This window comes from Polyodon spathula, chromosome 14 (assembly GCF_017654505.1).
Source record: "Polyodon spathula isolate WHYD16114869_AA chromosome 14, ASM1765450v1, whole genome shotgun sequence".
In the NCBI taxonomy this organism is placed as follows: Eukaryota; Metazoa; Chordata; class Actinopteri; order Acipenseriformes; family Polyodontidae; genus Polyodon; species Polyodon spathula.
Window position 1 is genome coordinate 12,183,712 of NC_054547.1, and position 23,062 is coordinate 12,206,773.

At 39.9% G+C, this 23,062-nt stretch overlaps 1 protein-coding gene across 1 annotated transcript in view; it reads right to left on the reverse strand.

The window, feature by feature from the left end:
- Nucleotides 1-23,062, reverse strand: part of LOC121326663 (laminin subunit gamma-1-like) — a 60,221-nt gene that overhangs the window by 8,701 nt on the left and 28,458 nt on the right. Inside the window, exons 2-11 of the mRNA XM_041270011.1 lie at nt 13,347-13,651; nt 6,134-6,264; nt 4,001-4,167; nt 3,236-3,424; nt 2,934-3,051; nt 2,432-2,530; nt 1,649-1,785; nt 1,272-1,394; nt 768-957; nt 468-580 (exon numbers count right to left, since the gene is read on the reverse strand). Of these exons, the coding sequence (XP_041125945.1) occupies nt 468-580; nt 768-957; nt 1,272-1,394; nt 1,649-1,785; nt 2,432-2,530; nt 2,934-3,051; nt 3,236-3,424; nt 4,001-4,167; nt 6,134-6,264; nt 13,347-13,651 (1,572 nt within the window). The remainder of the gene's footprint in view (nt 1-467; nt 581-767; nt 958-1,271; nt 1,395-1,648; nt 1,786-2,431; nt 2,531-2,933; nt 3,052-3,235; nt 3,425-4,000; nt 4,168-6,133; nt 6,265-13,346; nt 13,652-23,062) is intronic.

Consider the following 23,062-nt stretch of genomic DNA (forward strand, 5'->3'; position numbering starts at 1 on the left):
ACAGGTAATTTTACCCTTACTGTCACTCAGACATACTGTGTAAACTGAGCATAGATACCAGTTTCTGAATATCCCTGCAGACCTGAGCCTAATGTTTAATCAATAAATCTCTTAAAAACAGGCAAAATATAACACACACAATGCAGAATAAATAAAGCATTAACACACTGGATGCACTGAAGTCACAAAATCAGCATGATTTTGCCTTATGAATATAGCCAGCCTATTTGGAGCCAACCATAAAAGGATGCTATTCTTTTACCTTCTATTCAGATCTACAGCTGGACCTGAGCTCTCAACAATCCCTATACAAGGTCAAAATGTGAGCAAGAGACACTGGTTTTAACACCCAGACTCAAAAAAAACAATTCGCTACTCTCTTTCCTATTGCTCAGGTCTACGCTAATAACGGGAACCTACCCTCAGTGGGTCCCACTTGGTTAAATAAAGACGCTGACATGACTTACTTTTCTCACTGTAGGTGCCACGGATCTTGACTGCAGTCAGGTTGTGAAGCAGCTTCTGGAAATCAGCGTGACTGAGGCTTGGCCTCCAAGGATAGTCAGTGGCATCGTGCAGCCTGTGGGGAGTAAAGAATACATCTGATGCAAAGAAAATACCTGCTGCTGGAAAATCCTTTTTTTTTTTTTTTTTAAACTTGAACTTGGCAGTTACTTATGTACTGTGCCTTGTATCTGTATATATCCTTTATATACGTGCTAGTGCTCCGAACAGCATAGAGCAGTTCTGCAGTTTGCTTGGCTCACCTGAAGACATAGGTCTGCTTGTTTTCACTTGGGTAGGCATTTCCCTGGGCGATGAGGGGCACAGCAACCCGCAACCCCGCCCCCTCCAGCACCACGTCTTCAGCAGACAGGCGCGTGTCACGTCGGTCCACACGGAAACTGAAAGAAATGTTCTGCCCATAGCTCAGCATCTGGTTTCCCAGGAACTTCTCTGCAAGATTTAAAAAAAAAAGAAAAGAAAAAGAGGTTTAGCTTAAAAACCATCACCTTTTCATCCTAAACAGATCTAACACCTCTCAGCAATATACCACCCTGTAATCTTTTTTCAATTTGCACCCTCCCTAAATGCAGACCTCCAGTGATATACATTAGAGCTGGAGGAGCAGATGCAGATTATTTGGATCTGGACCAAAAAGTACACTCCATCAATGTGAACAATGTCAGGAGGTGAAGAGGCTTGTATTCGCACTGCAAATCAAGCCTAGCAATGTGAGTCTGTGCTGGAATCCTCTGTTACCAATTTACCTGGTGCAACAAAGTAGATAGGGAAGTAATCTTCTGATATCAAGGAGATCTCACGGCTGTTGGGGGACCACTGGACCAGGGCCTCTGTGCCATCACGCTGTTCCCCCCGCCAGCCTTCAGCATCTGCAAATATATACAGAAATTAAGTATGAAACATTCTTGTATATACACACACACACACACCCCTGTGTTTAGCAGTTATGCAGCCATAGTGTGTGCTTTTTTTTTCCTACCCAGGATCATATCAGAAAAAGTCTCCAATTGTCAGTTTACAGTTTTCTGGTTGGTACATTCTTCACACAAATCTAAGAAATCTCACAGATGTATTTTTTTTTTTTTTTTTTTTTTTTTTTTTTTTTTGTTTTTAAAGGTGGTACCTCTATCAAAGGTGGCTGTGATTGTGTTAATGCTGTAGCCATCACCACTGTCGCAGACAGCAGAGTGTGTGAAACAGAAACAGGCCGTGCAGCCTCTGGGGTTCACTGGGTCCAGGTGGAAATATCCAAGTTTGCATCTGAAAGACACATTAGAAATTAAGCTCTCTGCCCATCAGTTCAGTAGTCACTCTATAGATAATCCTAATTCAAAATGTTTTCCCATTTTTCACTGGAGCACTGGTAGACTGGGTCACTTAACTCCAAGGTAAACAGCACGAAAAAATAAAAGTATAATGTGATACACAGAATGGGCATTTGTGCAATACAGACTTCTAGTCTCCCGAGTAGTTCTGAATCGCCCACAAAGCTACAAATAACCAGATGTGTGTCTAAAATGTGTTCTTTGAAGCAGGGGGTAGGGAAATTTAAAAGGGTTATAACAAGAACACAGGAGTTAGCCAGAGGTCCTCAGCATTCTGCAGCAGGATAAGCCCATAGCAGGCTAAGAATAAATTTCATGGCAATGCTCTCCTCCACATTGATGGAATTTGTGCTGTTTTCAGTCAAACGTGTAAGAAATCTTTTGCATGTGCATCTTATGAGGTCTACCACCTATCATTCCAATATATAAAAAAAACCCTCAATGTCTAACAAGGACCTTCAAAGGATAAAGATTCTGAATAACCAAGATAAAAATGACTTGCATAACAAGCCAATTAATGTACAGTGCTCCCTCTATTTAGCCATCTGTTAAAGGAAAACTTTCTTTTGATGGTACAGTACCTGTCACAGTTGAAACCCTCAACATTTTCTTTGCACTGGCACCGGCCAGTCTGAACATCACACTCCTGCGTGCTTCCTGCAGGGTTGCACTGGCATGGCCTGAAAACAAGAGGAACAGGGTCAAAGGTTACCCACAAATGCCAAAAAGCACCTGTAGCAACAAACCACACAAAAGGGAGCGCCACAAGAGCGAACCCTAGTTTATTTTAACTGAACTCGTTGCACCACACATAACCCCACCAAGACAAAGTCCTATTCAAATTCCACCAGCGCTTGCTTTGATACAATCTGCACTGTGGAAGTGTGCCTGAGTTACTCTCATTAAAACCCAGGAGCTCAGGATATCCTCCCCATACAGCAGAACTGAGTAAATTCATTGTACTCAATCAATCACACACACTAACCTCTGTATCAGTCAACATTTTTGCATGCCAGTTTAAGTACTGTTCATCCAGTTTTATCAGCATTTCTAGCCTAGTGTCCACATCAATGATTTTTGTACCTGCACCCGGCCTCTGTGAGTGAATGGTATCCAGACTGACAGCGATCACACTTGTCACCAATCACTCCTGGTTTGCAGCTGCAGCGCCCGTAATTATCACACTGAGTGCTCAGGGATCCTAGAGAGAAGGAGTTAGCGATCCAGTAATTGCTCTCTAGCAGGATCTATATGCAGAATCCAATATGAAACCATTTAACCATTGCCTCTCAGACAGAGATTATTGCACAACGATTTCAAGTAAAAAAAAAAAAGAAGAATGCAAGGGATCTATAAATCAACCCACAACCCTGGCACACACGTACCCACTGGATTGCAGATACAGGGCAGACAGCGCCCGTTGGCCCCCAGTCGGTAGTAGTTATCTCGGCAGCGCTCGCAGTTGGGGCCATCAGTGTTGTCATCACAGTTTAAGCAGTGTCCACCGTGCCCTGTAGCGCGATACAGCTCGGAGTCATAGTAACACTCCCGAGACTTGTCGTTACAGTTGCATGCTGCAAGAAAAATGATTATAAAAGTATATACTTTTTTTTGTTTTGTTTTTTAAACATTGAAAGTATAAAGCTTATTTTTTAGCAATACACGGAAAGGGGAGAGATTTTTTTTTTTGTGGGACTGATCAGCAGAAGCTGACAGGTCAGGAAAGGATGGTGACCCATCTTTCTATCTCTCTGTGTTAATAAGTATACTTAATTTTCTTCTGAAGTTTTTTAAATGCTACAACACTAGCTTTAATAAAGGTATACTTGAGTGATTCTGGTCATCCTCACTTTCTGCCTAGTTTAAGGAAGCGTGTAGCTGCAAAGTGTGTGAGTAAGACCTTTAGATTTTCAGAAGCTTAAAATTCAGAGAGATTGGCATATGCAGTAGAAGTTATCAGCAAGATTGGTGTGAGCTCAATGGTGGAACTTACCAAGATACTGAGAAACATGTTCTCCCACATACAGCAGTATCTATTACTTCATGCTCTCTGCCCACTCCTATCTCAAGCCTTGCACAGGCACTTTTGCTTCAACAGTCTTTGAAACATGATTTATAACTTTCTAAAGTAACAAAGTTCATGGTCTTACGCAGGCACTCGTTGGGGTTCTCTGCGGTGGCTCTCCTCCATGGCCGGTCGTTGAAGAAAGGCAGACACTTCTCACAGTCCACGCCAAACGTGTTGTGCTTGCAGTTACACACCATCTTCTCATACTCATTCTTCAAACACTCACTGGCGTGACCGTTACACTTACACCTGCAGTAAACAGAGGCAGTTAGTTCTGAGACTCCCAATTGAAGCATGCTGTCAAACTTAAAAATTCTCTCAAATGAACACCTTAGTCATAAGAAAAAAAAAAAAAAAAAAAACACCTTATTGGCCCCAGAAACCATGGTATTCAAACAATGCATATGAAGCATTCCCCTGCTTTTAGATTTTTGACAGGACTCCACAGCAAGTCTGAACTTGCAGATTCCTCCCATTATATTGCTTTCAGGAGTTCCTTGGCATTCTTGCATGGAAAAGGTGACAGCATGCTTATCAGAACAGCAGGAGAAGCTGGTCAAATGTCTAATCTAGTTTTCAAAGATTTACTTTTTGTATGTATACCAAATGGAAACCATGAGGACTACAAGATTTATTGCCATATAAGATTAAAATTATAGGGTGATCATTTCATCATGGCTTTTGAGAATTTCCCCAATCAAAAAGATTCCATGTTTGTCTTGTGGCCAGTTCATTAAATTATCGTAATTCCTAGTACCTAGTGTTAATTTAGGATATACCACTGAAATGTATTAAGAATTTGTGGCCATTTTAAATGTTTAGAATAACAACGAAATTCAAATAGATCCATTCCAACTGAATCTGAAGTCATTCGTTTTTCGACACATCCATCTGTCCACGAATCTGCAAACTCTACCCTTCTCTATACATTATCCAGCGCAACCAGATAGGAATTTAAGGAATGTAGCTGCAAGCTATAATCTGGTGGAGTTTTCAAAAGATTAGGGTGATCCCACTGCTGCTTCTTCCTGATATGCTGGTACAATCTGTTAGCAGTTCCACCTATCAAACAATGCTCTGCTATACCCACGCCTTGAGTCTCTGCCATAGAAATGAAATGCATAGGGCAAAGGGGAGAAATATATCACAGACTGTGTCTCTGCTAATTGATTTAACACAGTTTAAAAAAACAAAAAGAAACACAGACATCATGTACTGAAAATGTTGATGGATAATTTGAAGGTTTTATGACCAAAGATTTAATCTAAATTGGTCTGTTCTTTACAGTTTGTTTTCCCCAGAGTTATGGAATTTCCTTCACAATACAGAATTTAAAAAAAAAAAAAAAAAAAAAAAAAAAAAAAAAAAAACACACACAACACTACACATTTTTTATTAACTGAAAACATGTAGTGAATGTGATTAATGCCTGGGAATATTAAAACAAGGGAGATTTATGTAGTTAGGAGAAAGTTTACATATAAAATTAAACATTTCTGGACAGGTTACACTTTTGATTTTGTCATTTTGCTGGTGTTGGCATCATGTTATTGAATACAGTGTCTTTTACAGGACACTTCAATTTGTAAACTTAATATATTTTTATTGGGGGGGGGGGGGGGGGGGGGGGGGGGGGGGGGGGGGGGGGGGGGGGGGGTGGGGCATTTATCAGCAATCAGCGCAAATTACAGAACAGCCCTGCTTTACAGTCCTGGGGCGTAAGCCTTCAGCTTCCTGACATTCTAATAATTAGCCCCAATTATCATATGGCCTCAAGCAACGCCTACTTTGTTTCAGCCATGAGTCAGCTCAGAGTGCTTAAAGAGCAGGTCCATGCATGAAATAAACAAGTCCTGGAAGATCAGCTATAATCATATGGTGTCCATCTTGCATTAACTCCAACAGCACTGCGGTTCTTAATTCCTGATTATTTCAGTTTTAAAGCAAAGAATTGGTACTTGGAAAGGTAACATCCACAGATCAGGTGCAGCTATTACAGGGAGACTCAGAAATAACAGCTCTTTTTGCCGAATGCAATCAGGAACTTGATAGATATAGCTACATTTCAGGTTGATTTGCTGCCAGTCAAGACATTGCAATGGACTGCTAACTCAATGATGCCAAAGGCAACTCATTTTGAATTGAAAAGGTATCTATGTTTATATGTCTAATCATTGAGAGGAAAGAAAGAAAAAAAAAAGGAGAGGAGACCCACCTTCCGCCCACTGCAAAGTCAGAGATTGCATAGTAATATGATTTTAGGACTTTGGGGTCGTTGAAAACCTCATCTCCGAAGGTGTTTAGCCTGTTTAACGTGACCCGGATATCAGTGGCTGTTACCCAATCCTACAGGAGAAAAAAAAACACAAAAACAGAGTTCAATAAAGTGTCAGCACCAAAATTTTGTTTGACACAAATGATCACTTTTTAAAAAACACCAATGCTTGCCAATTATAATTTTGTATATTAGAATTATTTAATCTTAACTCCTGGATTTCTTTAAGCTACAGATAAACAAAAAAAAGGCTACTGAACACATTTACAACCACTCCAAGGAAAGAGAAAATGAATAAGACCCAAGGAAAGAAAAAATGAATGATTTATTATATAGCAACAAAGGGACTTTCTACCCCCTTTTTATTTATTTTGTGTGGATTTACACTTCAGTGCTCCATGGCGTTTAAAGTAACACAATCTTGCTGCCCAGAAAGAAATTACACTTTGAAATTGCTCAAGTTATTCATACCAGGTGTATAGTTAACAATATGTTGCCATCCACATTTATAAAAGGCACTAGATTGGCTTGAAAGTTGAACTAGCTTTTTTAGTCATACCTATTACACTTTATATAAGCAGCTCAGGCAGACTATGGCATGTGGCACGTCTAGCAGGTTTGATTCTATCCATCACCAATCAGTTACTTAGCAACACCAAGGATAGCATGGGCATGAAGAATGAGCCATCGTCATGTGTGCTCTCATCAAGGTAAGGTAGATCATGGAAAAGCAACTGCAACTAACCAAGCTGAGACGAGACAGACTTTACCGACGTTTGGAGAAACATTTCCAAAGTATAGCATACAGGCTCATAGCTCTACAAATCAGGCATACATGTGAAACTGAAAGCATATGCAAATGACACATTCTACCATATCCTGATTCACAGTGTTTATTTCCTAAGTAGTACTAGCAGAGTCACAGTTACTTTCAAGTGTAAAAGGAAATAGAGGATATTAACAATCCACCTTTCCTCAACAACAGTACCAGTAAATGAAAGTCAAGGCTCAAAACATTTGTTCATGTTCTTTTCATTAAGCCCCTTAAGTATTGTCATCTGCTTGCAACCATGGCAGGTTTATCAATACAAGAGACATCTGAACACGATTAAAATCTATTGCTCAATCGCTGCATTGGAACAGAACGTTTGGATGAATTGCAGATCAGGGAAATGGGAAATCACTGATCTGAGCGCTCATCTACTCAACCAACAAAGGGCTCTTATGATCCCTCTGATACTGAATGTTTCTTAGAATTTATCTCTGCAGAACATTTCCATTCTAGTAAAGGATCCCTGGCAAGCAAGAAATCATTTCAGGACTTACTGCAAAATGATCCAACCTTCTAATTTGTGAATCGTGTTCCACTGCATTAGCAATTAAGAATTAAATAGACATTAGCAATATGGGCTTTAAGGCAGTTAAGTGCAATGCTTTTTATTTAATTTTAATTTTTTTCTTAATTTTATTTGGGAGAAATACTCAGCCAGTTATCCCAATCCCATGCTGGTTTTATAAAGCCTTTTCCCAGTGGTTCACTTTGTTTTAATTTAATACCAGAGCAAACAGCACTGCCGCTTTTCTGAAAAAATCTTTCAAGTCATCGTCTTTATAAACAGACTATACACTTTGCCCTGCAGAGAAGTGGAATTAAAACCAGCTGTGGTCTCATTACCCCAGAGCACCTACAGAAAATACTTGTTGCTCAGACCAAAGGCATCCTTTTACAGCACAAAGATAGAAAGGAGCTTGAACATGGTTCCCTTCGCATATATGAAAAGCAAACCTGGTTTTTCATCAACCAATGAAACAACGCTCCAGGGCTTACATATCTTTCATCTGTATCACAATTCTGACATTCCTTCCCATCATGCAACTTGAGCCCTCAAAAGACATCTGATGATATTCCAGTGGAAAAATAAATCATCTTCCCCTCCTCCGAAGCACATGCTTGCTCATGTAACCAGTAGTCTTTTTAAACCTTCTCTTCAAGCCTTCACCAATTCTCATGGGGTTTTAATTGATGATTATTGGTTGTTCTCACTGATGTGGTTTCTAGCCTACCAGCTGTGGACTGAACGACTGTGTCCAATCCCCCAGTTGGTGAGGATGCATGGGAAAACACTCATTGAGCTGCACTCACAGTCATGTCATCAGGCAGGTGTGCGTGACGGGGCAGTTTTGTAGGGGTTGATTAGACAAGGCCGGCTCCAGATGTTTTCTCTAGTTGCAAACGTTCACGCTTCTCTCAAGGCACTGGCTGTGTCACAATAACAGATGTTGAGATTATGTACTTATATTTGTGCTTTCCACTTATCTCGTTCAAACTTGCATCCTATTTAAGTGCCAAAGTGAAACTGGGCGACGCTCTGGGTCAGAAAATGACAGATTTTTTTTTTTGTCATTTTGATTTTCTTCTGAAGGTTGCTATGGCTGACTTTGGGCCTGCCACAACCCCTTTCTGATTCTGGACACAAAACAGGCTAATCAGAAATACGCAGCTCATTGTGCGCTATAAAGAAAATTGAATTTAAAACATTTCTTAAAAATTAAAACTGTCCTTTAACTTCTAAAACTAGTGAGTTAATCAAGTTATTCTAAATGTCTTATTTTGTGTTACTTATACCTATTTAATGTAAAACGAATGCACCTACATTAATTTACTATTACAGGTTTCATGAAAAAGAACATAACACAACACCCCCCACCAGTGCTCAGAGCACCCGGTCCATCAAACTCCTCGTAAAAGTATTCATTCCAGATAGGGATCTGGGTTTGGTATAAATAGCAAAGTGCAACTGGAGAAAGATGAGCAAGAAGGTATCTGGCAGCTAGGCTAATTTTACAGTGGAGCTGAAGCATTGCATAGTTAAATGTACTTTTTTGTAAGGGCACTCAGACTCCTTTGCACTTACACTTACTACTTTACAAGGCATCAAAACAACCCCAACATTCTGCGTTGGCTCATTTTCCCACTGCATGGAGTTCCAGTTTTTGACTATACACAGATATTACATTATTTTAATACTTGGTGCTGTTTCATCTTTAGATCATTAGCTATAAGTTATGCTCTGCAGATGCAAAACCTTCAGCACAGAAAATGCTCATTAGTTGCTTTGAAAACCACTTGTCAAAGTATTGGGAGTGCAGAAGTCAAGGGTAAAAACCCACATAACTGCTTTGTTTAATATTTCAGTTCAAATTGTCATATTTTTTCTCATTTAATGGCCTTTGTTTTTATAAGTACTAATGAAGACTATAGCTGGGGTGGAAACGAAGGGGAACCTTTATGTTTCATGTTATTCCACTGTCGTCTGAACTTCTGATCTTTTTTTTACCTATGGCTTGGAGCAGAGCATTTACCTCTGGGCCAGGAGGTCAAACAGATGCAGGAGATAACTTAGACATTCCTCTATGAACACCAAGTACATTGCATGGAGGCCCAGTTATGGTTATGCACTGATATTTTAAATATGATTCCATCTGCTTGCAAGAGGAGCATTGAATTTAACCTCCAGTTTTCTTTTTTATTCTCCACCAAAGTACTAAAGCTTTTTCTCAATGTGACATGCGGGTACAATAGTCTTAAACAGGCATCATCTACCATACAGTGGCTTGCAAAAGTATTGAAACCCCCCTTGGCATTTTTCCTATTTTGTTGCCTTACAACCTGGAATTAAAATTGATTTTTGGGGGGTTTGTATCATTTGATTTACACAACATGCCTACCACTTTGAAGATGCAAAATATTTTTTATTGTGAAACAAACAAGAAATGACAAAAAAAACAGAAAACTTGAGCGTGCATAAGTATTCACCCCCCCCAAGTCAATACTTTGTAGAGCCACCTTTTGCAGCAATTACAGCTGCAAGTCTCTCGGGGTATGTATCTATAAGCTTGGCACATCTAGCCACTGGGATTTATGCCCATTCTTCAAGGCAAAACTGCTCCAGCTCCTTCAAGTTGGATGGGTTCCGCTGGTGTACAGCAATCTTTAAGTAATACCACAGATTCTCAATTGGATTGAGGTCTGGGCTTTGACTAGGCCATTCCAAGAAATGTAAATGTTTCCCCTTAAACCACTCGAGTGTTGCTTTAGCAGTACGCTTAGAGCCATTGTCCTGCTGGAAGGTGAACCTCCGTCCCAGTCTCAAATCTCTGGAAGACTGAAACAGGTTTCCCTCAAGAATTTCCCTGTATTTAGCGCCATCCATCATTCCTTCAATTCTGACCAGTTTCCCAGTCCCTGCCGATGAAAAACATCCCCACAGCATGATGCTGCCACCACCATGCTTCACTGTGGGGATGGTGTTCTCGGGGTGATGAGAGGTGTTGGGTATGTGCCAGACATGGCGTTTTCCTTGATGGCCAAAAAGCTCAATTTTAGTCTCATCTGACCAGAGCACCTTCTTCCATATGTTTGGGGAGTCTCCCACATGCCTTTTGGTGAACACCAAACATGTTTGCTTATTTTTTTCTTTAAGCAATGGCTTTTTTCTGGCCACTCTTCCGTAAAGCCCAGCTCTATGGAGTGTACGGCTTAAAGTGGTCCTATGGACAGATACTCCAATCTCCGCTGTGGAGCTTTGCAGCTCCTTCAGGGTTATCTTTGGTCTCTTTGTTGCCTCTCTGATTAATGCCCTCCTTGCCTGGTCCGTGAGTTTTGGTGGGCGGGCCTCTCTTGCCAGGTTTGTTGTGGTGCCATATTCTTTCCATTTTTTAATAATGGCTTTAATGGTGCTCCGTGGGATGTTCAAAGTTTCAGATATTTTTTTATAACCCAACCCTTATCTGTACTTCTCCACAACTTTGTCCCTGACCTGTTTGGAAAACTCCTTGGTCTTCATGGTGCCGCTTGCTTGGTGGTGCCCCTTGCTTAGTGGTGTTGCAGACTCTGGGGCCTTTCAGAACAGGTGTTTATATACTGAGATCATGTGACAGATCATGTGACACTTAGATTGCACACAGGTGGACTTTATTTAACTAATTATGCGACTTCTGAAGGTAATTGGTTGCACCAGATCTTATTTTTTTCATTTCACTTCACCAATATGGACTATTATGTGTATGTCCATTACATGAAATCCAAATAAAAATCAATTTTAATTCCAGGTTGTAAGGCAACAAAATAGGAAAAATGCCAAGGGGGGGGGGGGGGGGTCAACACTTTCGCAAGCCACTGTACGTGATCCCAACTGACCTAGAAATGCACCTCAAAACATTCATCAGTAAGAGCTTCGCATAAAGCTATAGAACTTCTTGTCCCTCTGTGAAGAAACTTCCCGAGGACCTTCTTTAGACTCCTTGATTCTTATGTTCAGTATGCCAAACATTTTTCATTTGAAATTGCCGGTATTAGCATCAGCCTGAAAGCCCTCTGTTACGGACGTTCACAATATTGATAGTTCAAAATTGGTCCCATATTTTGTATGTTTTTGCGGTTTCAGGAAAGCGAATAACGTGTTTCACAGCCAAATTTCTTCTATTTTAACAAACCTGGTCTCAGGACCAAGGAGGTAAGTCATTGAGGCTGTCGTGATAAAACTTGGTCTAGACGTACTACAGCACAGCTGTTGTGAATCTCAGAATCATACCATTCCAAAACTTAAAAACACAGTTCACAGAGTGTCTCCTTTGTGAAAACTGCTGGAGGATTAGTCAGACCCTAAATATATCTGTTGTCTCACCCATCACCAAAGCCACAACTAACTTGAAGGATTCCTTGATCAGAAAACAAAACAATATTCAGATAGGAGCAGACAAAGAAAAACATCAAACAAGTCTGAACTCAGCTTCTCAAGGAACAAGGAGCTGAAGAAAACACAACAATGACGCAAGGCAGTAGGGCATGTTTGTATAATACAGAAATAACTGGCTGCATACTTAATCTTATTTTCAAAGAAAACAAGGCATGGGAAATATGTACCAAGAGTGTTGTTTTTTGATCTTCACCAGATTTTGGCCACTTCCCCATTAAATCCCAATTGAGTGAATCAGCTACAGAATTGTCTGAAAGATGCTCTAATGAAATATCATCTCAACTATTTATCCTCAGGCAGAAGTAAGCAACACAAGAAAATGCACAAAAAGTAATGTAATGAATTTTAAATTTTAAAGATGGAAACATGTACAGTCCTTAATTTAAAAAAACAAAAAAAACAAAAAAACATGTTAAAGCTATACCTCATATAGTATGTGGTAAATTTAAAAAAAAAAAAAAAAGCTTTATAGGGTATTCTGTAGGAAGAGCAGAGTGAAAGTTGGGGTAGAGTCCAAGTTCTCCTCCGACAGTCTGTGCTTTATCATTGCGAGATGGTATCAATCGACATGCTACGTTCATACCTCTGACCCGGACAGTGGATACAGGTACAGCTTGCATATGAATGGAAATCTACTGACAGCCTTTGAATATTATTATTTGTTTATTTAGCAGACACCTTTATCCAAGGTGACCTACAGAGACTAGGGTGTGTGAACTAGGGATCAGCTGAACTTTCACTTACTACAACGTCTCACCCAAAAGATGGAGCACAAGGAGATTAAGTCACCCAGTGAGTCAGTGAGTGAGCTGGGATTTGAACCAGGGACCTGCTGATTACAAGCCCTTTGCTTTAACCACTGTCTGAACTCTTGCAGACTCCCACCACTGCTACCACAGTTACAGTGTATGTACTCCTGCAGTGCAGGTCTGTAAAGTTACATGCTGATTGACTTGCGTTGCAAGTGTGCGTGTGTCCATCATTCTCAGTTGCTGTTGCAATAAAGAGCCTTTTTTTTTTTTTTAAACCACCAGACCACACAGCCTCCTACAAACCAGCTTCTAGAATAAAAATAAATAAACAATAAATAAATCGTAGAGGAGAGCAAGTAGTAACACCAATGTAACAGTTTCTTTTCTTTTCTGTTATTTTAATACCAGAAGTGTTGGACCCATCACATCAGCACTAAAAAACAAGCTTTCAAAAGAGTTTCCCCAGGGGAGTAACAATGAGGGGTACAGCATATTTACAACTCAGAAAATGTGTGTATGCATCTTATGCATATGAAAGCAATGCTATTTTATATTTAAAAAATCAGGGCCTGGTTGTCTGTAGCAAAAATATGAGTATCCCACCAGCTCTCCAATTTACTAGTTACAAACGTTCTTCCTAACCTGTAGAATGGGGCTGCTGTCAAAGTTGTAGGCACTGGGCCGTCCCTCGAGTGTGGAGAAGGCCACATTCCCCCCGGTGAGTGGAGAGATGTCGCTGAACTCGTCAGTGCAGAGCGCCTGCTGCTCGTCCTCACCGGTCCGGATGAAGCCTCGGTTTAGCTTCTGGTATGTTTTCTCACAGGAGCCGCTGTAGTACTGGTAGGGCACCCAGGGGCCGTCCTCACTGGTGCGCTTGTAGATGGCAAAACTCTCTGGGCGACTGGTGTGGAACTTGAGCCGCACATACGTGATGTCAAAAGCTTTGCCTGAAAAAAAAGTATAAATCACGTTAAGAAATAAAAATAATAATTATTCTTCGGTCCTTACCACATATGGCACCATAGTACAGACTTTAGTAACATTCCAACTTGAAAAAACATGCCTAGGATTTTTTTCAAGTTAGAATGTTATTCTTGTTATGTTAAGTTATGTTATGTTAAAAATTAAATAAATCTACTGTACCACCCTAAGGTCATTTAAAAAAAAATGTTACAGTAGCACTGAAGTGTAAATACATGGAATTTAGTTCCAGTAATGATAGATTACTTACAGTATACCACACATATGTACTATCCAATGTCTCTCAAGCCCTACATACAAGGAAACATGTTTCAAGACTACATTTTTCCTTGTGTATGCTGGATGTTTGTGTTTCCAGAATTAAGGAAACCGGGGTTCTACTTTGAGAAACACGTTCACGAAAGATTTTGCCTTTAGCCAACCAGGAGAGACTACTATGAGTCATATCATGTGACTATGCAAGATGGTGACATCTGCAGAAGTTCACAAGGTTTGGAATCCTGCTACAATCAATTGTTTTCTGGATATGTACGCTGAAATTTGTAGTGTAATTTCAGGGTATTCGTGGGCCTACAAGCCTCAGCAGCTGCTCAAAAAAGTATCTGGATCCATATGAACAAAATTGCGATAATTTAAGCACAGCTCAGTTTAAAGAGTATGGTCCGCTCCTCACAGCTCTCTTGTCCACATGACTCTGTTCCTGTGCTTTCCCTTTCTTTTACAAAGTTTTAATGCAATTCCAAGTGCAGCACCACTCAGTGCAAAAAGGTTTTCCTCCATTTTTGAAGAAACATGTTTTCACGTGTAAGCTGAGCTTCAGGAAAATAAGCCACTTATTGACAAATGTTAAGTGTCAGTTGTCAAACATGACTTGTGAAAACTTAAGTACTTGCAAGGTCTGGAAGAAAAAGCTAGTACTGTATTGCTGAAGACAGGTATCATGCATTTTGATTTTATGAAAGGGTCAGTCACAGTCTCCATCTATAATGGTACTGTACATGTAGGATACAGGGGAGTTGTGAAATAGGGCTTTCACATGTGACATATGCAATACTATATTATATATATATATATATATATATATATATATATATATATCTATATATATATATATATATGGTATATTATATATATATATATATATATATATATATATATATATATATATATATAATATATATATATATATATATATATATATATATATATAAAATCACTTAAGCAGGTGTAGCCAATCAATCAATAGCTTTTCATATTCAACAACAAAGGCATTTTTTTTCATTGGAGGAATAAAACAAAAACTCAAATACAAAAAGGATACTAGAGATGCCAGTTGTATTTAAAATTATTTATTTAAAACAAAAATTTACAAGGCATGTTAGGGCAAAATCAGGACACCACACCATCTCAGGTGAGGTATATTCATTAAACTGTAGCTATACATTTGTACTGAATGAAATTCCTCCACTGGTAACGGACTTACAACCACTGGATAAAGGTGTGTAGTCCGCAATGGAACAGGATTAATTGGCATGAAGAGTGTAGCCTGTACAGCATCTCTTACAAAACTGCAGTGCACATCAGTAAAGAAAATAATAAACTCTCTGAAGCCAAGAGAAAACATGAAAACCAGGGCACAAATTAAATGAATGAGCCTGGTGGTACCGTCTCCTTCTCTTTTAAAATAAAGACTAGCTACGTTCGGATCGTGGGAGCTGTTATTGTAGGTGTTTGCATCACTGGAAACCCGTGGCTATTTTAAACAATAGCTTAATGGCCTGCTTGCCTTACGCTGCAAAAGGCCCTAACACCTCTATTTCCTGAACAGACTCTTTCAATCCCGCTTGGTATAAGCGGAGCAGAGCACCAGGACCCATGTGCCTCATGCTATATGTACATGTACGTGCCAGCTTATTCAGCCTGTGTACCAGGGCGGTGAAATCGGATGCACTTTCTAGAAAAGCATAAAACTGTAAATGGGAATTTGCAGCCATTGTAAAAGTGTAGATGACACACAAGATAAAAACGCACACATAAAACAAGAAAGAAAGAACAGGACACAACAGGCCTAGCTCCTTTCTAACATGGTTCTTTGCACAGCTGTGTAAACTAAAGCATAGGCTGTTTCCGATATGGGGGGGGGGGGGGGGGGGGGGGGGGGGGGGGTGGTGGTGGGGGGGGGGTAAGGCATCAGAGGCATTGTGCTTTTTTATAGCACTCTGCTGCAATTAAAAGCTCAAGCAGCTACAGTTGCATCTAAATCATTTCTAAAGTCACAGTACAATTTCACAACGTCCATGCCCTTTAAAGACACCCCAATGTTAATTCTGAGTTTTTGTGATCCCTCATGCTTATCCTAATGAGCAGTTCACAAATAGTGATGAAAATGCAATGCTTGTTTTAAATGGTTGGGTTGAGGGGTGGTCTAAGTTAATCTGTCCATACATTTAGAGTTGAAGGACCAACCTAGAACACATCTACGCAGCCTCTTCACTATATGGCTTTAGAGGGTAGTGAACGTGGAAACACTATTGTACTCCAACAGGTTTCAAAAGTTCAACAAGCCCAAATTTGGGCTGCCAAAAAGTATTTCAACACATATTTAAAGAGCAACTAATGAATTTACAGACCAAGAATTTTTGCTTCCCTCTGTCTAATGTTTTATGCTAGTTAAAACAGAGATTACGAAATATTCCCTCAACTCTTCAGGTCATCTTCAATTTAGTACTGGAAAAAACGTAGTAAAACTGTCCAAAAATGATTGAGAGAACAAGCATGTATAACTCATTATTCCATAATATCAATATCAAATTGCTTTAAAATCTATGAAATGCATGACTTCCCCTCTCTTCTTGGATGCATTAGAAAGTTATGACTAATATTTGAAAATATTAATGTCTAAAAACAGGCATGAGATAGGAGTGGGCAGACAGCAAATAGTAATGGATTTTACAGCAGGATTGTATGAGTGTAAATGGCAAGTGTATTTTTGTTTAATTAAATGCAAGTACACTTAGGAAACAATCACTGTATACTAGAGCAGCATAAACTGATTATTTGGATCGAGCTCTCCATAGAAATCAGGTGCCAACCAGGTGAGGGCCACTGCTGTTGGTTGGGCTGAATTATCATTCCAAGTGAAACAAGTGAAGAAACAGCTGGTTGGGTTTGTGTGGAGTCTGTTCTCCAGAGTCTAAATCATCACAAATCCAACCAGCTGTTTTTTTTTCACTTGGAATGATAAATTATCCTGATCAGCACCAATGCCCCTATTCTGATTGTCAATGCCCGATTCCTGTGAGCTCGGTCCAAATAATCTGTTCATTCAGCACTAATATGCGGCCAAATTAAAACTATATCTGTGCGTGTGGTGACCAATACTGGGAGTTACATAAATTAGTACCCGTGACTCTGTGAGCTTGCCATAAGCAAAGATCAGCATCTTGCCAATGGTAAGACTAAGTAAAGCCATGGTAATATGTACACTACACTGACAGCGAAGAAGTGTTGCAGAACCAAACAGCACTTGAACCTTAAAAAGGAGACATGCTTGAGCTCCTATGAGACAAGAGAATGGTTATAAATGCAAGCCTGGTCACACCAAATCTTTCAACTCAGAAACAATGGTGTGCAGAATCTAGAATCCTAACAGATAGCACCAGGTAACAGGACAGGGACAAGGACAGCATGACACTGCCATATATACATCGATTCCTTGATCTAAATACTTTTACTGCTAAACATTGTTTGCTTCTGGTCACATTTAAAACATTTATCTTAAATCAAACAAAAAAATTATAAAAAAAAGCAGTGACTTCAAAACTTAACCCCCTTGCCTAAAACATCACAACCTGTAGAAGTAATGACACAATAACTGTCCTGCAAATAACAGAGCTTTTTTGGATTAAACATTAAAATGATTCCAACTGTAAACCTAGCATGTTCAAAGTCTAGCGGCAGCATGGTGGCGACTTTGGTTTGACAACGGCAAACTGCAGTCTACAGCAAGTAGAACTCCCTCCCTAAACTGAAAAATAAATAAATAAATAGTGTGGTCGGCATTCAGATACTGAGGCTAGAAGGGAAGCATGCACACGCATGTTCAGAGTTCCTTTAAGGCGAGTGATGCCACAAGGAGAGGCTAGAGGGCATGTTGCTAAGAAACAGTCTACAGTAACTAACTTCATTGTACACCAATACAACACATCTATCAGTGAGTGACTAATGAGAGATGCCATGTGGAGCAGAAAAAAGGCTAAACAATATGCTGTATTTTTAATGAAGGGTTTCTGTTCCAGATAGCACACATGCGATTATATAAAGTATCCACTATGGATCCCAAGGAATTTGTGGTGGAAGGCAAAAGGTGAAAACACAGAATGGTCACAGACTTAATGTACTATAACCCTTCTGACCACTCTACAGTACAAAAAGACAGGATCTGCTTTCATCTGTCCAAACAAATGCACAATGATGAGAAAACAGTGAAGGTCAGGTCACCCCGTTACATTATTATTTCCACTTCGCACAAAAGTAGTGGTCAATCAGCAAGTGCCAAGGCACCCTAAATTAGACTCTGCTAAATAACATTTACACGTCTCTCTCATGACATCATGTCTGTTACCGGCAACTCATTCAGACTAGACACCAGAGCTGCACCCAGAGCCTCCGCTGGTCTGCTTGTGAGACACACCTGTCAGCTGGAGGGGTGCTCCATGGTCTAGAAACTACAGACCCCAAAGAATCCACACCTGCGTCCAGATTAAAAGTGCTGTTCTCCTTATGGAATCAACAAGTTACTCTGCATTATAACAAATAAATATACAAAGTTAAAACTAAAGTGATTGCTGTCCCCTTCTACTTCATCATTAGCCTTTACTAAACATCAAGACAGCTTTCCAAAGTCAAACAAATCTGTCCTTTAAATTAGTTTTGTAAATTTACCGACTCATACAAGTCACTCAGGCTTGCGTTCAAAACGGCCGCGGTATTGGAAAAAAGGGCATACTTCACAGGATTAGTTTCCCATTGACCACTTCTTAAATAGGCCTTTATTTAACCCCAGCAGCCAAAGGAATAATGGCAGCTACCCACCAGGAGCAGCTTAGGACACAGTACGATTTTAAAAATAGAGAATACCCTTTCTGTTAACAAAAATCAATATACACTATCTGGCTGATCTCCACACTGGTGGCTTAAGCACCAACTGTTACTACTCCAGTACTGCAGACCCTATCCCTTCATATCTGCAGGATCTACAGTAGTACTCTGCAGAGACTGATTCAGCCCATCAGGAAACCCCAAGCACAGCACCAGCACACAAAACGACGAACCCCGAGTTGCACGAGACATTGACAAACAAGATGCTTCCACTGCAGGTCAGAACACAGCTGTTCATTCCACATCCATACAGTTATTAAATGTGCAGTTATAATTCACTTGGCTTCATAAAAACAGGAGGCTTAATTCAGCGGACCAGATGGACAGTCTTTCAGAATCTAAGAATATATTCTGGCGGTAAGGGGCCGCGCATGATGCTAGCAACTACTAAAAGAGAATCATTAGCTCAAAATACCCCAGGGGCAGCAGTAGTACGCGCAGTACTTCTTTTAGAACAGGATATCAATCTGGGTGAAAGTAGACAGTAGTCCATGGCCCAATGCACCACATGAATGTCAAGGACCTGTAAACAAGAAGCACAGTAGACAAAACATCTCATTTTGCAGGCTACCCAACGAAGCAATGTTTGCAAAAATGCTTACACAAAATTAACAGTTTAATCTAAACTCTATTAAATCATGGAGCAGTTCAAAGTATTATACATTCCAAAGCATATGAGTGAACCTGATGAAGAAAAAAAAAAAACTTGACAAACTCCAGTCACTGTATTTAATGGAACCTCTAGTAAAATATTTGAAGTTAAAAAAAAAAAAAAAAAAAAAAAAAACAACAATACATATTTATTGAGGTATACAGTAAGCCGCTTATTAACACATTTTGAAACAGAACAGTAGAAAGTTGTAATCCTTAGCTTAGCTAACAGAACCTTTATGTGATCCTGGACTAAACCAATTCAGAATGTTGAGTCTACAAAAACAAAACCTTTTAACAAATGTGCATCTACATTTAAAAACAGTTTATGGCAAGTCCTAAAGTGTGTTTTACTGCGTCTCAGATTTGTAAACAAGCCTCAGGGTGGTTGTTTCCAACTTAAACAGGTCATTATAAGGATAAACAAGGCAGCTCAATGCTCACTGAAGTGTAGAAACTTACAACAGGCTGGCTTCAGACCTTATTATAACAATCAGGATGAGAACATGGAAGGCTGCCATCTTGGCACACTAGAGCCTGTGAGTATGTATGAAGATGTCGTGGCGTAATTAAACCTTGGGATTTTAATAATACATTTTTTTTTTCTCAACAGCAGCCAAAGAATGCCATTTATTATGGAGGGCTGTACATGCATGACCAGTTCTACCTCTGCTATCTGATTTGTAGGGGAGAGGAGGGATTGAGGGATACAGGCAATTATCTTTCCTGTCTGGGACACAAGTTCAAATGTTACACAGAGCCACCTATGTCCAGCTTGGTTGTGTAAAGACCTAAACAAGTTTACTTTGATGCAAACCGACACTGGTAGTTAAATCAATGCATGCATACAATTTTTTTTCTTTTTTTTTTAATGACAGTACAAAGTAGCTAAACACTGTAGGTAAGATACTTCCTTCAATATTACCCATTTCAGTTTTAAAAAGTTTTAGTCACTGAGCAACAGTTCTATGGAATAAACCCAATTAAAAACACTGACGGGACATTCTTATGAACCTTACAGAGCAGGTTAGTACAAAACGAAACAGCTCCTAAACCACTGTAGTTCATGTGCAGCTGCTTGTAATGTAACACGGCATGCCATTGAAATTATGTGAAACCTAGCAGCTTGACATCCACCCACAATAAGCCAAGTCTGTTCAAACAAGTTTTGTTGAGTTAATTTTAATTCTGTGGCAAACTCTGAAAGAATGTAATGATATTGGTGTCCAGTCCTTAGAACATTTCTGAAGATCAGTTTAAAAAAAAAAAAAAACACAATATTCTTTAATTCCTAGAAAAATGCTCCTTACACCTTGAACAGTTACTGTTTAACTACATTCAAAATGAAAAGGACAAGTGTAACGAAGCACATTTATCTGACTGTAACCCATCGACCCATAAAAGGTCATCATTAAGTACAGTATGTTAACCCTTTGCGGTCCTATGTCAGATCAGGTCCAACATTACAATTTTCCCTTTCCAGTCCAAAGTCGGACCCTGTCCAACATCATCAAAAAGACGTAAAGCACAGGTCTCTAGTTGTTTTTTGTCCAGAGAAATCAGAGAAAACCTGAAAAAAGAGGGTGTATCTGAGCAAAGGGGCACACAGCCCCTGCACCACAGAGATAACACATACACAAACAAAGAAGATAGCTGTTTACGAATCAAAGCGCTCAAATAATATGACAGACATTTGCAGAGCTTTTTGAGATGATATAGTAAGAAAATAATTACCTGTATTGCATTATTGCGGAGTTTGGTGATAAAACGAGTGATCAGGAGAGGATTTATCAGTATGCATGACTATAAAGAGGTATGTGAAAAATACAGCGAACAAGGGGTGGGGTTTGGCTGGAGATGCAGTACTGCTGTCCTTTTGCAATGCAGGGTCTTTTAAACCTGTTTTACTCCGGGGGCGGGGGGGGAATATATTTTAAAACCGTGCATGTAAAATAAACAGCGCGTGTGAAAATAAATTGGATCTGATGCACCTGACAAGCACTAAATAAATGGACCACTAAGGGTTAATATTTGCCCCAAGATAGTGGTCTGACCCAAGCTTCATATAAGCACCTGGCCCAGTAAATGCAATGTACCAAAAAAAAAAAAAAAAAATAGAGTTGGAATACATGGCTTGAGCCACACAGCACTCTGGCATAGCTGCCTTCCTGATTAATTGCTGTATGGTTTCCAAAATGGAATCTTCACAAATGGTTGTAATGTCTTCTTCCTCCCCCTTATATCTGAACTGCCAGTTACAAAATGGAAATGAAAAACATGCAAAGATGTGTTCTGAAGAAAAAAAAAAAAAATCAGTTGATGAGCTTTAGACAATGTTTATCAAAGCAAAAAAACAAACCACCAACAGTGAAAAAAAAAATGTCAGTGACAGGGGTCAGTAACACAAAATCAAAGTTTTTTTTTTTAATTTTTAAATTTTTATTTACTTATTTATTTTAAAACTACCTGAATCTCTGGCTACTTCCCCCGTTATCACCATCTCTGGAAAAGAACGGAATGATGTTGGATTCTTACCAACAGGAGGAGAATGTTAATGGTGGCCTCTTGCACTTACTGTAGATTTCTAAATGTAGGTTCACTCAACTTTTTAAAAGGCTGACCTTTATTAACAAATGTGTTCTGTGCTAGTACTTGAATTCTGGGTTACTAAACACTGCATCTCACACCCTGACATCTATGCGACATCAGCTTGGTATGAAAAGCTTTTATCTCAGAAACAAACACAATCAGTATATACACTCACAGAGGGAGGTGAAACCGTACAGAACTGAGCTCAAGATCAATGAAGAAATCCACCCGTGCCCCTGCCACTAACACACACTCACACGTGTACAAGAACAAAGACACACACTGAAAAAAGGATTTAAAAAAGGTATTACACTGGGGCTCCGAGTTCCCCGGGGGCGGCGAACATTTGGCAGAGCGCCACCCGGGTGGGGAAGGCTTAGGTCAGCCAGGGTGTCCTCTGCTCACCGTGCACCAGCAACCCCTGTAGACTGGCCGGGCTCCTGCGGGCCTGCCTGTAAGCTGCATGGGCCTCCGACGCTGTAGCTCTGAGGTGGCTGCATGTCGGGCCTGGAGAGTGAAAAGAAGCGGACGTCTGACGGCACACATTTCGGAGAACGTGCATGTCCGTCTTTGTCTCCAAAGAGTCAGCAGGGGGGTGGCAGTGGTGAGCCAGGTTAGGGAAAAAAAAAGGGGGGGTGGCTTTCCAAATTGGGGAGAAAACAAAACAATTTTTTATTTTTTTTTTATTTTTTTTTTTTAAATGGAATAGTACAAACACCCAGAAGCCCAAAACAAATCTGTGAGAGCAGACTAAAGCCGCCTGATGTATATTCCCACAACAGAGCAACTGCTACCTTTCTATCTGCCTGGAACCATGTCTCATCATCTTCTCTTCCCCCTTCATCCCCTGCCAACAAAATCGGCACATGCCATCTCTTACAGGCCACGGCTGCTGATCATTACTGCTGATGTCTTTGTACAAGAACTCTAATTACCCAAGGTTGAAGACCCTGCAGTTTGTGGTTTGAATTACACCA